The sequence below is a fragment of the Osmia lignaria genome, chromosome 5 (assembly GCF_051020975.1).
Source record: "Osmia lignaria lignaria isolate PbOS001 chromosome 5, iyOsmLign1, whole genome shotgun sequence".
NCBI classification, from domain to species: Eukaryota; Metazoa; Arthropoda; class Insecta; order Hymenoptera; family Megachilidae; genus Osmia; species Osmia lignaria.
The window spans coordinates 6484476-6499425 of record NC_135036.1 but is presented as its reverse complement, the minus strand read 5'-3'; the positions used below and the strand labels follow the sequence as shown (position 1 = coordinate 6499425).

The 14950-nt window shown below is 36.6% G+C and overlaps 1 protein-coding gene across 3 annotated transcripts; it reads right to left on the bottom strand.

Annotated features, from left to right (window-relative positions):
• Nucleotides 1-1926: 1926 nt before the first annotated feature.
• Nucleotides 1927-10612, bottom strand: LOC117607918 (uncharacterized). Of its 3 annotated transcripts, none has more exons than XM_034332170.2 (4): nucleotides 10459-10612; nucleotides 10192-10321; nucleotides 8856-9306; nucleotides 1927-8771 (listed from the first exon to the last, which is right to left on the bottom strand). In XM_034332170.2, the coding sequence occupies exons 2-4, from the start codon at nucleotides 10221-10223 to the stop codon at nucleotides 7128-7130; spliced, it is 2127 nt and encodes a 708-aa protein (XP_034188061.1). In that variant the 5' UTR covers nucleotides 10224-10321; nucleotides 10459-10612; the 3' UTR covers nucleotides 1927-7127. The 3 variants fall into 3 exon arrangements, with proteins under 3 accessions (XP_034188061.1, XP_034188060.1, XP_076544503.1); XM_034332169.2 differs by having other exon boundaries at nucleotides 8856-9333; nucleotides 10459-10611; XM_076688388.1 differs by having other exon boundaries at nucleotides 8856-9333; nucleotides 10382-10479.
• Nucleotides 10613-14950: the final 4338 nt, after the last annotated feature.

Genomic DNA, 14950 nt, shown 5'->3' with positions numbered 1-14950 from the left:
AAAAGTACGTGCGTTAGCGAGAGTAAGATTATTAATGTTAACAGCTAATCGATAAGATATTATTAGAATCATTGCTTATCGTTCGACGATCGAATAATTAATTATTAATTTGACGTCCGCTGGGTATTACAACTTTGATGCATAACATTTGTTTTATATTTCATTGTTCTTCACCTTATTTCTATCTATCTTAATCACGCGTTAATTACAATTCGTCGTACGGTAATTTTGCTGCGTCGATTACGAAGAACCCTTACGTATTAATTCTATGAACAATCTTGCTTTAGATATAAAAAGGAACGTGAAGTTTTGAAGAACCGCGTAGATTCCATGAAACGCGCGGACGTCAGAGTATTAATTACAATATTAATCGTTTGTAATTGGAAGTCTTCAGCGAAAGGGTTAAAGTTGTACAGAAGAGGAACAAAAAAAAAGAACTGCTTTTATAATGACTGAACGTAAATCATATAATATAGAAAAAAATGAAACAGGTGTACGCAGATCTAAAGAAGAAACTTTTACAAATCGTTCGTACGCAATTGTTCGAAACGTTATTTCGTGTGTTTCATCGATTCGATACGTGTCGAGTTTCATCGATTGAACGATCTCTCTCTCTCTCTCTCTCTCTCTCTTTTTTTTTTACAATATTTCTGTGGATTCGAAGGTCTCAGCACACGTTAAGTTGGATTAATAAAAAGGTACCCGCCGTATCATTTTTTCTTACGTTAAATAGCCCAGGGCTTTACGCATGTACCCATATCGGTTTCAAGAGACGCATATGTATATAATCGCGTAAAAATAAGAAATTATTCTGAATCGCGTTAAAACTGCATCGTTACAGTTGAATTCGCACAGTTCCGTGAAAAGTTTGCACAGTAAATTTTGTTGTCGTACAGTGTGCAGTGTTCGACATTCGTGCATACACTAACGAGTCTACGTTCGATAAAAATTCACGAAGGAACGAAATCGGATAACAACATCGTGTCAGTATTTTCTTTTCTCTCTTAACAATGGAACGCTAACTGATTCGAATGGTATTCCATTAAAACAGGGAAAACGTTTTTTTCCACGTGTCTATCGCGCAGACTGAAGGAAATAAATGAAATAGTGGAACGTTATTACGAGTCAACAAGAAGAACAATTAAAAAGTGTTGAAAACTAAATCACTCCTAAGATTAATCTCAATATGTCGTATTCGCTTCTCCGTCCCAAACATCGAATTTTCTCTTATATTTGTACCCGGCATGAGAGAAAACCTTGTTTCACAATTTGCCGAATAAACCATGATGAATATCTAGGAATATTCCCATAGAAAGATACACGGAATTTGCATCGAAATATAAAAGCCAGGAGAATGAACGAAGAAACCTATCGAGTCAACGTATGAAAATGATCAGCTGCAAATTCATTCACACGGTATCGAGAAGAACGTAGGAACTATGATATGAAACTGGTTGTTGTTAAATTTACCCTACTTTTAGCACGAAAGACCGGGAAAACGGACGAATCGAAAAATAGCGAAAAATGAAACGAAGGAAAATCTGTCGAGAAATTGCGGAAAAGAAAACAATGGAAACGGGATCCGCGAGACTAATTCCAACCCGGAACGGAAAAAGTATAAGAGAAATGAAACGCGAGAATCTAGGCAAATTTCTCTGCTCGTGGATTAACAAGATATTTAATGAGCTTTCTCTCATCCTCATTCTCTCGTTTTCTCAATAAAAAATGCACAATACGAACACGCACCCGTTGTTTATCGAACTAGAAACATAAATAGTACCGTGGTCTCAACCGCGACGGCACTACCCACGTAAAAAACATATTGTTTTATAATTAATAATGTACAAATAGTCTATCTGTAGGTCTACAGTATACGAACGTATTCTGTCGGCTGCTCTATAAACCAGTGTATATAAGTTGGCGAGATTTTATTATTTTTTTTTTTTTTCAGTCTTCACATATAAAGGAGAAATATGTACTCTATCTTTTTTTTCTCTCTCTCTCTCTCTATCGTTTCGTTTTTTTCGCTCTTTTTCTCGTTAACATTACAATATGCACACTTTACGTTTATAATATAATAAAAATTGTTTAATGTACGCGATATCACAGCGTTCAGCATTAATGATTAAAAAGGTACTCGTGGTTCCCGGAGGCTATATAAATATTATTTAGTCAACGATTTCTTTCTTTTTTTTTTTTTTAAGTTTTCATCTCAGCACGCGAACGATCGACACGCACCGGAAGATATCTCTTTTTATTTTCCTTTGAATCATTGACTCGGCTGAAGCGCGGAGAACTGTGCCAATTATTTGCATTATATTTTCCCTCGTCATTTCTTTCTTTCTTTCTTTTTTTTTTTTACGCTTCCTCGGAGGCAAAACAACGGACACAGGACGCAAAAAGAAGAAATGTACAATGGACAGTGCTTGATACAAGCGTAAGAAGATTGATTTGCTTTCGGTTGGATCATTCGATAAAATAGACGCGGAAGGCGTGTCACGAATATCATGAAAAACTATCCCTGCTCTATTCGATGTTTGCCATCATAGAAACACCAATTGAAGAGTAGAATTTTAACGGGGAAACTAGGCTGGCTCGAAAAATTCATTAAATTCGTCGAGCATTAATGAGAAGGAATGAGAAGATGTTGGAAATTTGTCGAATCGCTATGAATTAATGTTATATTACATTACGGATATTTGGAAATTGTCGTAGAAAAAGAAATGCAATTTTGGTATTCAGATATGCAGAAGTTTGCAAACGGTTAAAAAGAGTACGAACGAATTAGAAAATTGACCAGGTACGGATATCGTTAAGCGATTAATAAAATTTACTAGGAACCAAGACGGCATTAGATAATGAAATTATAAACGCTAGAACATATAAGCCACCTGGCTACACCATAACGTGCACTAGTCCAGTATATCTTTAGTACGAGTATTTAATATGCCTCAGAGAAGATCATTAAACGATCAAAGGAAAAAAAAAACGTAACAGTAACCAGGTGCGAAAACCTAGGTATTACTTATGAATTTCATTGTGTTAGTACGAGATTGTGGCACCACCACAGTGAGTCTTGTTACATGAAAAAATATATCTAAGTTTAACAGTTCTCCACGAGATTGTACCTAAATACCATTGTAAATGAACGTAGGATTTACAAGTGTTCGTTAACACAAGTACAAGAAGAAAAATAAAAAAAAGTAATTAGATAAAACAATTTCGTACATATCATTGCAGTACTGAAACACTCCTTTGTTAGCGAACAAACACGCAAACTACTAGAAGACTATACACCATCCTAACAAACAGACAAACGTACAAAATGAACGGATTCGCGATACACGGATTTATATAACTCGCTCGGGTAAATGAAAAATTTGTCACGTTAAGTAGAAAGTATAATACGGATGATAGAACAACACGGTCACGCCGAGGGAACAGAAGAAAAGAACGCAAGAGCAGAAAATAAATACAAGTATCATCTCTCGATTCCCTCTCCTCCTCTTTTTCTCTTTGTTCATTGAAACCCCTTTACGACGAGGACGACAACAAGACGAATTCGCGCGGCGAACAGAATATAGAAAACGAAAAATGAAAAAGAAAAAAACAAAACGAATAAACGGAAAATACTGATCTTTCGCTTTAACAACTCTCGTTTCTCTCCCCTTAAAGTAGACAGCGATCTCCTCCCGCAGTACACGTCATTTAGGATCACATGATTCGTAATACCACGTGTTATAAAACTGATAAGATACGTTTCCCTTATTTTTTAATCATGATGCACGATTGGTAGATCTATAAATATGCTACGTTTTACATATCACAGAGCTACGCGTACACCCCGCTATCAACGGCATTCGAGAAAACGTGCAATAGGCGTCTTGCACTTTTGACGAAGGATCACGTTTTTTGCTGACAACTCAAGCGGTTCCGTTTCGAAACGAAGAAAACTATATAAGAACCTGTTTGTGTTAACCCTTTGCTGCCCTAACACGTTCGGGTCTCGCCACCCCATTTCATCTCTGTGTTAATCCCAGCCAGAATACGATTTGCGTGTGTGTGTAAAGATTTCTAAAAATTATACGACCACCTTGAGAGATTCACACTCTTGAGGACAGATATGCGTTTATCGTCATTGATGCGAAGAAACAGAGAGCCCAAAGGGTTATCTTATTCCAAGGCCTTCAGAAACTAGTCACTGGATTCCCCATACGTGGGAACGTGATTTCCAATCGATCGACACCACTGAACGTTTCGCGCGTCCAGAAAAGCCTCAGTAATCAGCAATAGCGGTGAAATATCCTCTATCTGCAAAGGAAAATGAACGAAGATAATGAATATGATACTAGAACAATAGGTCAGCTGTTCGGCAGAATAAGAGAAATTCAATGAAATATTTAAACAATTATTAGAAGAATACCAGAAGATTTTCTGTACCAAATACAAAAGCTAACCAGAGAGAGAATTTCTATGAAGATCCCAAAGGAACTGGAATGCAGATCTGAAACAATAAGACGATTGTATAGAGGGCGTACGCAATATATGAGTATTCAGAATCGTTCAATACTCGGTAGCATACGCTTCCTATTATTTTATATAACTATTCACTCCGCTACGGCAACGCGCGGTCTGATTTACAACACAGTAGGAGCGTTTTAAACCATGTTTTATCAAAGTGGCGAAGACAATCGGCGAATATCCGACGACACTTGCTCTCATTTTTTTTTTATCCCTCTCGCGATCCACACGCGTTTTGAAGTTCGATTTAATCCAGGGCTCGGCGAAAGAAGAAAATACAAAAATTACGACAACACACACACACACGTGAACCTAGAAACGAATCGACAAAGTTTCTGGACAAATATATCTCTTTTTTTCTTATCGAGCAACATCCGCTTGTAAACGCGTGTGACACGCGGTTCGAAACCGACCGAGAATGGATTAGTGTGCACACGTACTGCTTCACAACATTTTCTACTGTGCGTAATTAAGTAACGAACTGTGAGACCGTTTCACGAAAAGCGTTACGTATTAATTATCACAATAATGTCGCGTTCGCTAAAAGGAGAACCCTTGCTCGAGTCACGATATAAATATAATATTCGAGACCTAAATTCATCTCTGTTGGTTCTTACTTTTTCTCTCTATATCTCTCTTGCGTCTTCGTTTCTTTTTTTTTGCCGATACGTTTTACATTTCGAGTAAGTGACGTGTACAGAGTTAAATCTGGAGGCCCGCAAATAATCGCTATGCGCTGTCGTTAAACGGTATAATACATATGTAATATAAATATATGTTTCGTGTTCGAATCTCTATCGCTTGAAAAAGTTCCCTCGAGAGTCGCTTTTAGAATGGCCGCAATAATATATATATATATATATATATATATAACACGTGGATTAATCGTCGCCATAATGACATTATTTGGCTCGTGTTCCTCTCACGCGTTATTTTTTCTTTTTTTTTCGTACACAACGTTCACGGCAGCGCATTCGAACGTTTTTCATTTCGATAAATGTCACACGGATAAATCTCGACGATCGTTTATCCTAATAAAGAGAAAAAAAAAAAGAAAAATAATATATAGTAAAAAAAAAAAGAACAAAAATCAGCAAGAATTTTCATTAATGAGCGCGAAACTAAAAAGCAGGTACATACAAGAACTGAAATTCGTTCGATCGCGGCCAGCAATGCGCGTTTTCACCAAAATATACACCCATTTTGACACGGACGCGCAAAGACAAGACCACTCAGTGGCCAATTGCATAAACATCAAACAATGTTTCGCTTATTAACTCGCGTTTCTTCTTTTTTTTGTTATCTTTCTCTCGCTCTATCCTCTTTCTCTCTTCGTATAATCATTCGTTGGTTTAACAACAAATTACTTTCGATATATATTATAAAAATAAGGTATCAAACTTTGCGCCGAGGTACACAGCCATTGTGACTACATGCTTAAATTTTAAGTTGTCCCCTAGAGCCCAAGTTTTTCTCCCCTTCTACTCGTCTCTCTGCCCCGGGGATCATAACCCGGGTGGCTTCAAGAGAATCGTTCGAAACGATTCCGGCTTGGCGTGTCCGGCATAGTCTCGAAGTACTTCGCTTTGTTCACTTCTTATTTTTTTTTTTTCTTATTTCTTTTGTACGCTATAATTATTATGCTGGATATCCTCCATCAAAGTTCTCTAGTTTTGATGAGATTATACCTTTTTCACCCTTCGTCTGTCCAGTTTATAAAACAGACGTCGACACGATGGCGTACGTCGTGTGCTCTTTTTTCTTTTGTTTTTTTTTTTTTTTTTTTATAAAAAACGGGTGGTACGGCTTAATTTTTATGCAAAAGGCCTTACATTTTGAAGAGCGTTGCCTGTACATACGTATGTGTGTGTATATATATATATATATGCAAAATATAAATAAATTATCAAATATGAAAACGTTTAACCCACCCCCCTTCTATACGTTTCGTGCATTTCGAAAAGCATTAAATGACGTTTACATAGTTATCGCAAAAAGATTAATTAGTTTGCTTTGTGTATTCACTTATGTGTGGTTGTGTGTGTACGTGTGTTTCCTTAGGGATACGACCAATTATGGTTATTAAAAGCCTACATTTCTGGTCATACTCTACATCCAGTAACGATTATATCAATGTATCATTGCTAAACAACTACCACTACTTCAAAAAACTCGACTGGAATGTGCCTCGAAGATTTAATAATGCGCAACAATCAATTTCATGTTTTTTTTTTTTCCTTTTTTTTTCGGTTTTGTTTCATTTCCTATAGAACGAATAATGAAATATTGTACTTGGCTTGACCGATGCAAAACGATACTACACACCATTTCCGACATCTCCGTCACTCGTGTTTGTTCAACGAACGAATAAACTCAAACGATTTTGTTCTGTATATACCAACCGTCGAACCGGCACCATTCCAGAAAATAATAAACGACAAAGAAAAGAAGAAACATTACGTTACGTATATATTCAAAGGGAGACCCAATTGTATCCTCTACACAAACCGTAAATATTAAATGGGTCCGATATTAGACAGGAGAAAAAGAAAAAATTCGATCTCTTATTTAGCCTGCACTCTTACCGACTTATTCTTTGAAAAGCGTCACTGCTGCACTGGAGTGGGCGGATAAGGGTAACTATACGGTGGCACAGCTTGGAACTGACCGTATCCCATCGATTGATAAGCGCAGGCTCCAGTGTTTGGCGGTGGCCGATTTGTCTGGAAGAATTTGTTATTAACAAGGCTTTGCATCCCAGAGTCGGTATGACCACCGGATGGCATCATGAACGGAGGTGGCATAGAGTATACGTTCTGTCCCCCAGCTGTTTGGTTGGTACTGTAGGTGTTCTGACGGTTGTGGTAACGGTTCCCTTGAAAACTTCCCGTCCTCCCGTGGTATCTAGGTATATTTGCATTCTGATAACCAGTTTGGTAGCTGCTACTAGTCTGACAACTGGTGGTATAAGCATTAGGCTGTCTCTGGTGTTGCTGTTGTTGCTGCTGTTGTTGTTGCTGCTGCTGCTGTTGTTGGTAGTTAGGCTGAAAACTATTCTGACGACTGTTCTGGTATCCATTCTGTTGGCGCGCAACGGTTCTTTCTTGGCCGTTAACGCCGTTGTGTTGAATACTTTGAGAATGTTGATTTTGCCAATTATTCGTCGGGCTACTATTGTTTCGCGGGCTTCCAGGATTGTTATCTTTGTTGGAACGAGAGTGACTCCAGCGTTGACGACCCTTGCCGTAGGAATTCTTCATCGAGTTTGCCAGATCTGCTAATTGCGGGTTTATCACTTGGCCAGCTTCCTCTAGAACTGAGATCAATTCTTTCGCTTGTCTTGCGTTGTTAGGTGTGAAGTACGCATACGCGGTGCCAGCACTTTGACAACGTCCGGTCCTTCCTATTCTGTGAATGTAATCCTCAGAGCTGTTAGGGTAATCGAAGTTGATCACGTATTTCACGTCCTCCACGTCCAAACCGCGAGCAGCCACGTCGGTAGCGACAAGTATCATCGTCTTTCCGTTCCTGAACTCGGACAGAACGTAATCCCTTTCAGGTTGAGACTTATCGCCGTGAATAGAGATGGCCGACCAACCCTCCCGTTTAATAGCTTTAGTTATGTCGTCTACTTTCTTCTTCGTTTCAACGAAAATGATCATTTTGCCTCCTCGGTCTTTGCCAATTTCTCGTAGCAAACCCGAAAGCTTCGATTCCTTCTCGTGTTCCTGGCAAATCTCGATTATCTGACGTATGTTGTGGTTAGCAGCCAATGTCAGAGAACCAATGTTTATCTGAATGTAGTCTGTCAGAAAGTCTTCAGCTAGAGCCTGCACTTCCTTGGGCCACGTTGCGGACCACATTAGCACCTGCCTGTCGGGTCTTATTTGTTCGATGATTTTACGAATCTGCGGCTCGAATCCCATGTCTAACATTCTATCCGCCTCATCGAGTACAAGGTACGTGCACCTGCGCAGATTCGTCGTTCCCTTCTCGAGAAAATCGATCAGTCTGCCGGGAGTGGCGATGCATATTTCAACGCCACGTTCTAAGTCGCGAGCCTGAGGCCCTTTTGGAGAACCACCGAAGATACAAGTATTACGGATACACGAAGATGATCCGAAGTCCCTGGCGACGGATTGAATTTGCTGAGCCAACTCCCTCGTTGGAGCAAGAATTAAAACAATCGGACCGTCTCCTCGGCTCAATTGTGGTTGACTATTGATGTGTACCGTCGCTGGTAAAATATACTGAAAAGTATTCAGAACATATATTATTTCTTCTTCTAAAAAAGGATATTTATTGTATAAATTATAATGAACTTAAATACGTACAGCTAACGTTTTTCCAGATCCTGTTTGAGCAATTCCAACTAAATCACGTCCACTAAGCGCAATTGGCCAACCCTGTGCTTGAATAGCAGTTGGTTCAGCAAATCCTTGTTTTCTAATTTCTTTCATTACATAATCAGGGAAGTTACTTTCTTCGAATGCTTGAATCGGAGACGGGGTGTTATTTCCTTTTACTGTGATTTCTTTGCCAATGTGATATTTGGTGACCTCATCGATCGAACGTTTCAGGACGTTGATATGTGGGATATATAAATTCTTAGCGATCACGGGTAATTTGGCTAAATCCCAACTAGGCTTCTTCAATGAATCTCCAGGTGTTCTCCTCTGAGCTTGCTTCTTAAGCGTCTTCTCCTTCTGTGTGTGTTGTTGACTATTCCAGAATGTTCCACTCCCATTACGACTGTTAGAGTCTCTGTTCCCCCTAGGTCTGTAACTGTTTTCAGAAAATGCTGTTGACAAACTGTCAGCATACAAACATTCATTACTATAAAATCAAATCAACATATTTATTAAAGAAACAATATTACAATAAAATATTAAAGTGTTATACTTAATTAGGAGTACAAAAATAATTAGTATGACAATGATAAAAATGCTCTTCCTCTGAGGAACATTTTAAATTTGAATAGAAATGATTAATGTTAGCATTAAAATCGTTTACAATTAATGAAATGTTCTTATATTCTAAGATTAAATAAGTTGGAAAGGATAGCAATCATATACGTACATACCTGCAAGCATACATAAGTATACACTATACACTCATACATGTACTCATGTACACACCCTTCTCCCACATACACATACACTCCCCCTCCCCTCACACTCTATACATATATGCATTTATTGAATTATTCTTGTTAATAATATATACGGTATAAATAATAAAACAATATTCCATATATTTATCAGCAAAATATCAAAATAATCAACATCATTTGAAGCAGTTAAATAATGTTAAGGCTTCAATTTTTAGGTCTGTCAGTAACTTTCCATTGGATAATCGCTTCGCCATTTTGCTTTTTTTACGTGTCTCTAATTCCGTTCAGAGATATTTGCATTTCATTTATTTAAAAAGCAGATAAATTATATTTTATTAGATTTAAAAGTAGTAAAACATTATAAAATCTTCATTCTTTATCGAATAGCGAATCTTTAATCAGAAGCATAAAATGATCCAATATCTGCAGTGGAGAAGATTTACGAACAAAATGGCGGATATGATGATGTATGAAAAAAGTTTCTCCCATTTCATCAGCTAACAGCTTTTCATCTTAACATATTAAAAATTTTAACGGTACAAATTAATGCAACGTACCTGGTATGATTGGAATAACTGTTGTTATACATCTTGATGAATATTCGGAAAAATCTGCTGACACAATAACCGTTATGCAGGAACGAACTTCAGTTTTTTCGAGAAACTATGTCAGATGTACCAGTTACACCTGTAATCAAGAATATCCCGTTAAAGAAACTATTTATAACGAATGTGTGAGCAAATGAACCTTTTGCATAATAATTCTGTGGAAAATGACGAAAAGATTCTTGTAATCGAGAAGCAAGAATATCCAGATGAACTTACCCTGCAAGACCCGGCAAGCAGAGCGGCAATGGCAGGCAGGCACTGGGAAGACGGAAATGGGAGACTGAGCACTGTTTCCGCTTCTAAATATACACGTCGCAGGCAACACATACAAAAGGTGAACGCTCATTGGTCGATTCTTTTGTGGAACACTACGCACAACGCCTCGTCCAATCGTGTCACGGCTGCAGAAATCAATAAATTCGAGAGTGTGGTATATTTATCGGACCTAAAGGCACACATTCATGAAAAGAATGAAAAGGAGCACTGTGAAGATAGTTACAAGCGGTGGAAGTATACTTGAAAATCAACCACAAGTTTTCTGCAGTATTCAGAAATAATTTTTTCGTTAAAATGTAACAATTTTACTTAATATTTAGTTTGGATAACAACACAATTAAAGTGCCATATTTTTTATTTTATTTTTGAGCCTATCTTTTCTATTTCAAAACCTAATCATTTCTGCTGATATGTTATCAAAAGCAGATAACAATTTTGCTAATATAATTCGATATAATATCATTAATATATCCAAAAATCTTTTTTTATTTTTAAGTCTTGCATCATCGTTCAATTTCTCTCAAAATCTTCCTTTCTTGTTGTTAAAAAGGATGATGATGAAACTGAAATTGCGGAAATAACATTAAATGTTCGGATAATAAACTAACGGTAACAATAACTGAAATATTAGACATTTAAAAATGAAATTTATTAATAATTATTTAATAATTTTTCGTTTACATGAGCGAAGCCCCCCCTCCCCGCTCTCAATTTGCAGATTACTTCACACTGCAGTTGATAGTGTTTATATATAGACTTTTACCCCCACTCCAGAGGGATACGTGGTGGGGGTAGATCTAAGCGAGGTTATAAAGGTGCCCCCTGGGAAACGTCAATCAGTACACGGATCGATGGCGTACGCATCTTTCCAGAACAAAAGTAAGGAGGGGGAAATTTATTGTTAGCTTTTTTTCCAAATTCTGTTAGTTTCTTCACTTATGTTTAATAATTCTCTCCAAAACTAGACGAAGTCTATCTAATTGTTCATGATATATAAAATTTAATGTATTATTTTTAGAATATAAACTTCTAAATTAATTTTAAATACTAGAACTGAAATTTCTTAATGACCCAAATATTTCAGAACAATATTTGGCAATGATTAATGATTTAATTATAGATTATTTTGATAATCAAAATATCGATGCTGAAATTGTTCAATGACCCAAATATCTTCGAAATAACATTCGGCAATGGTTTCAATTCATTTCGCCTACGCATCATGAATAAATTATTAAAATTCCCTATTGTTATTCTGCCACAAAGAATTATTTAAAATTATTCTACTTTGATGGATAAGATTCCGAATGAAGAACAAAATGTTTTCATATAGAGTATGACACTGGCTAGTCATCATGTATTCTGTAACAATAATGCAATTCGGTATTCCCAAGTGTTTGTTTGGATGAAAATGCAAAGTAATGTAAGCGATAGATTGGTATTAACAACTCATTTGCATGAGTTGAACGCCTTTTATCCTAGCGATGTAATGGTTTTCCTTTTGCGTCATCGATCGTTTGTCCATATGTAGTACATCATTTTGTTTCCTTCTGCAAAAGTGATCGCATTCTTCTCTGGTTTGTAACCCATACACCAGAATTTCCCATTAAAATATAACTCTATAATAATTAAAAAATAAACAGCATAAGAGCAAACAATAACGATCGTTCCATATTCAATTCTCAAAAATAATTTTCCTCATCTAGGTTTCTCTGAAAGACGAAATATTACAAAGCCACTGTTTTAAAATTCAATTGGATGTTCGTCGATCCGACGCTTTTAAAATAAACGTTTAAATTCCAATAAAACAAAAGAAAAATCGAGATTCGAAATTCTTGAAATTCAAGGAAACAATGCTGGAAATATATTCATTTGCATACTTGTCGTTAGCAATAGACCACACAGTTTTATGGAAAGCAGGTGATTAATCGATTTTCCATTTATACCTACATTGTCAGCAGGATCTTTATTCGGCCACCGTTGATCCTTATCACTTTTATTACACGGTGACTGGACTGAACGTTCTGTTTGAGGATGACTTGATCATTGTGTCCAGAATGAATTAATATTGCAGGTTTATCGAACGTTTGCAATTATGGCATGTTCTATGTTTGATGAAGATAGGGAACTTTTACGGGGCTGACTTAGCGCCGGATCAAGGGGGGCTATAATTCTGGGTCCCATTTTCCAAGGGGCTTCCTTATAAATCTTTCATTTACTATTTCAAAAAATATTGTTGTCTATTTTCTTCACGATTAAATATTATTTCATTTAAAATTAATTTCAATTTTTGAATTAAGATTATCATCCAAGGGTGTCCTCAAAGGGTTTGTAGAGTTGGGTCCCATTTTCCAAGGGGTTTCCAAGCCTTCCATTTACTATTTCAAAAAATATTGTGGTTTAGAATTAATTTGAATTTTTGAACCAAAGGCCCTAGAAATCTTAATCCGGTCCTGGGCTGGCGTGTGTTAAATGCTACAATAATGTTTATCTTTCTGCCATCAGTTCCCTTTTTACTTTTTTATTTCGATGCCTAGAGCCATATGTTCACAAAGTGCAATTCTATTTTTATCCTATGAAACTATTGCAACAGTGTCATTGTAAAATATTTGAATCAGTTTCATTTATTTTAATTCAATTTCGTAAGTTTGCATCACTACTATACAAGGTTCAAATTCGATTCGTCAGCAAAAATAAAAATTTTCGAAATGCATCGTTCTAAGAAATTCATTCATCCTCAAAGTTAAGTGGTTTTTTAGATATGTCATTGTTCAAACAAATCCCTCTTCAATTCAGTAGATGTTATCTGATAAATTTATAGTAACATGAGTGTGCAGCTCAGGAATTTATTCGTCGTTACTGGATGATAGTGCAATTCCTCCTTAAACCCTTCTCCCAACAGCCACCCTTGGGAAAACCTAGATTCTTACTGTTCTTGTCGAATGCGTCAACTATTACAAACAACTTGTATCTATACCTTAGAAGTAGCTGATACTGTATCTATCAAACTCAAACAGTGATTGATTCCGAGAATTTATTAATCGAAATTCAGTCATTAATAATGTTTCAATTATTTCAATTAATTCTCTAATTATTTTGAACAACGTAGCAGGGATTGAATAGAAATTGAAAATTCATTTGAATTTCATAGAATCACTTCTGTGATTAGGTATTCCTTGATCCTAAATCCAAAGGGAAAACCCATTGGCTCCAACTGAAATCTGTTTTTCAATATCTTTATTATTAACCAAATATTTCATTCGGAGAAATGATTTACATTTGCTCAAGAAGTTTTATTTTGACAATAATTGATTACAAAATGAGTCACTGTTTTTTTCAGTGATCATTATAATGTATTACATCATACGTGATCGTTTTCACCGTCGCAATGAATGCATGCAAAATACGCGTATGTGTCTCGATAAAATGTAATCGTAATCAAGGAATTCCAAGTGCGAAGTAAATTTACAATTAAGAAATTAATTGCACATCGTTGACCCCTTGTCCTAAGAACGGGAAAACCCGCAATTCGTCTTCCTACCCTTCCTCGTTATCCACTAAAGGAATATGTATCATCATTCAGCAGATGTTACATGCAATCCACTTGTCAACGGTGCTTGAAAATCAGTAAAAAAGTTAAATGTTGAAAAAACAAACATCCGATGTGTTTCGCCGGAAGTTACCGATATCCGACTACAAGTCAAACAATGATCCACAAATCTTTTGGTTCTTGAAACCCTGGAAGCCGGAAAACCCGTTGATCAATGTTTCACGCGAATTTTCCTCTGCAGACAAACCATATTTGGTCATTTATAATCTGCTCTAAATATTATTATTAATCAATTAAGCAAGGGTCCGAGGGGGGTCTGTTCCCAGGGCTAGAGGAAGGTTTAAAGGGGAGCCATTATAATCCTTCCATTGAGTAATTAAATGTTATTTCATTTTAGAATAAATTTCAATTTTACCATTGAAAGAGCAAAAATTTCAATGGGGCTCTTAAAAGTTTAACAGCCCCGGGCCCCAGAAATCTTAATCCAGTCCTGCTTATTCTTTCCACCCACATCATCAAAAATTACTCAAATAAATAAAAAAGAATTTGGACGAAAATAGACAATATTCTTATTACAAAAAATGACTGAAGATAATATTCAAATTAGGCAATTCTAATTAGTGTAATTAATTGCCCACGCTAAAAAAAATCTAAATTATACCAATGCCAATATTTGACACTCGGCTAATCCCATCCAAACGTGTTACTTACATCAACGGAGACACCCCGTAAAATCCAAAGTGACTCAAATTGATTAGTGGCTAGAGATAGTGTATCGCGAGGTCCGCGATGCGACCTGTATAGCATTGCTTTCGTACACGACCCGGATGATCGTCGTACGGGGAAGTGGTGGAGAGAAATCCGGTAAATACAACAGAGCAC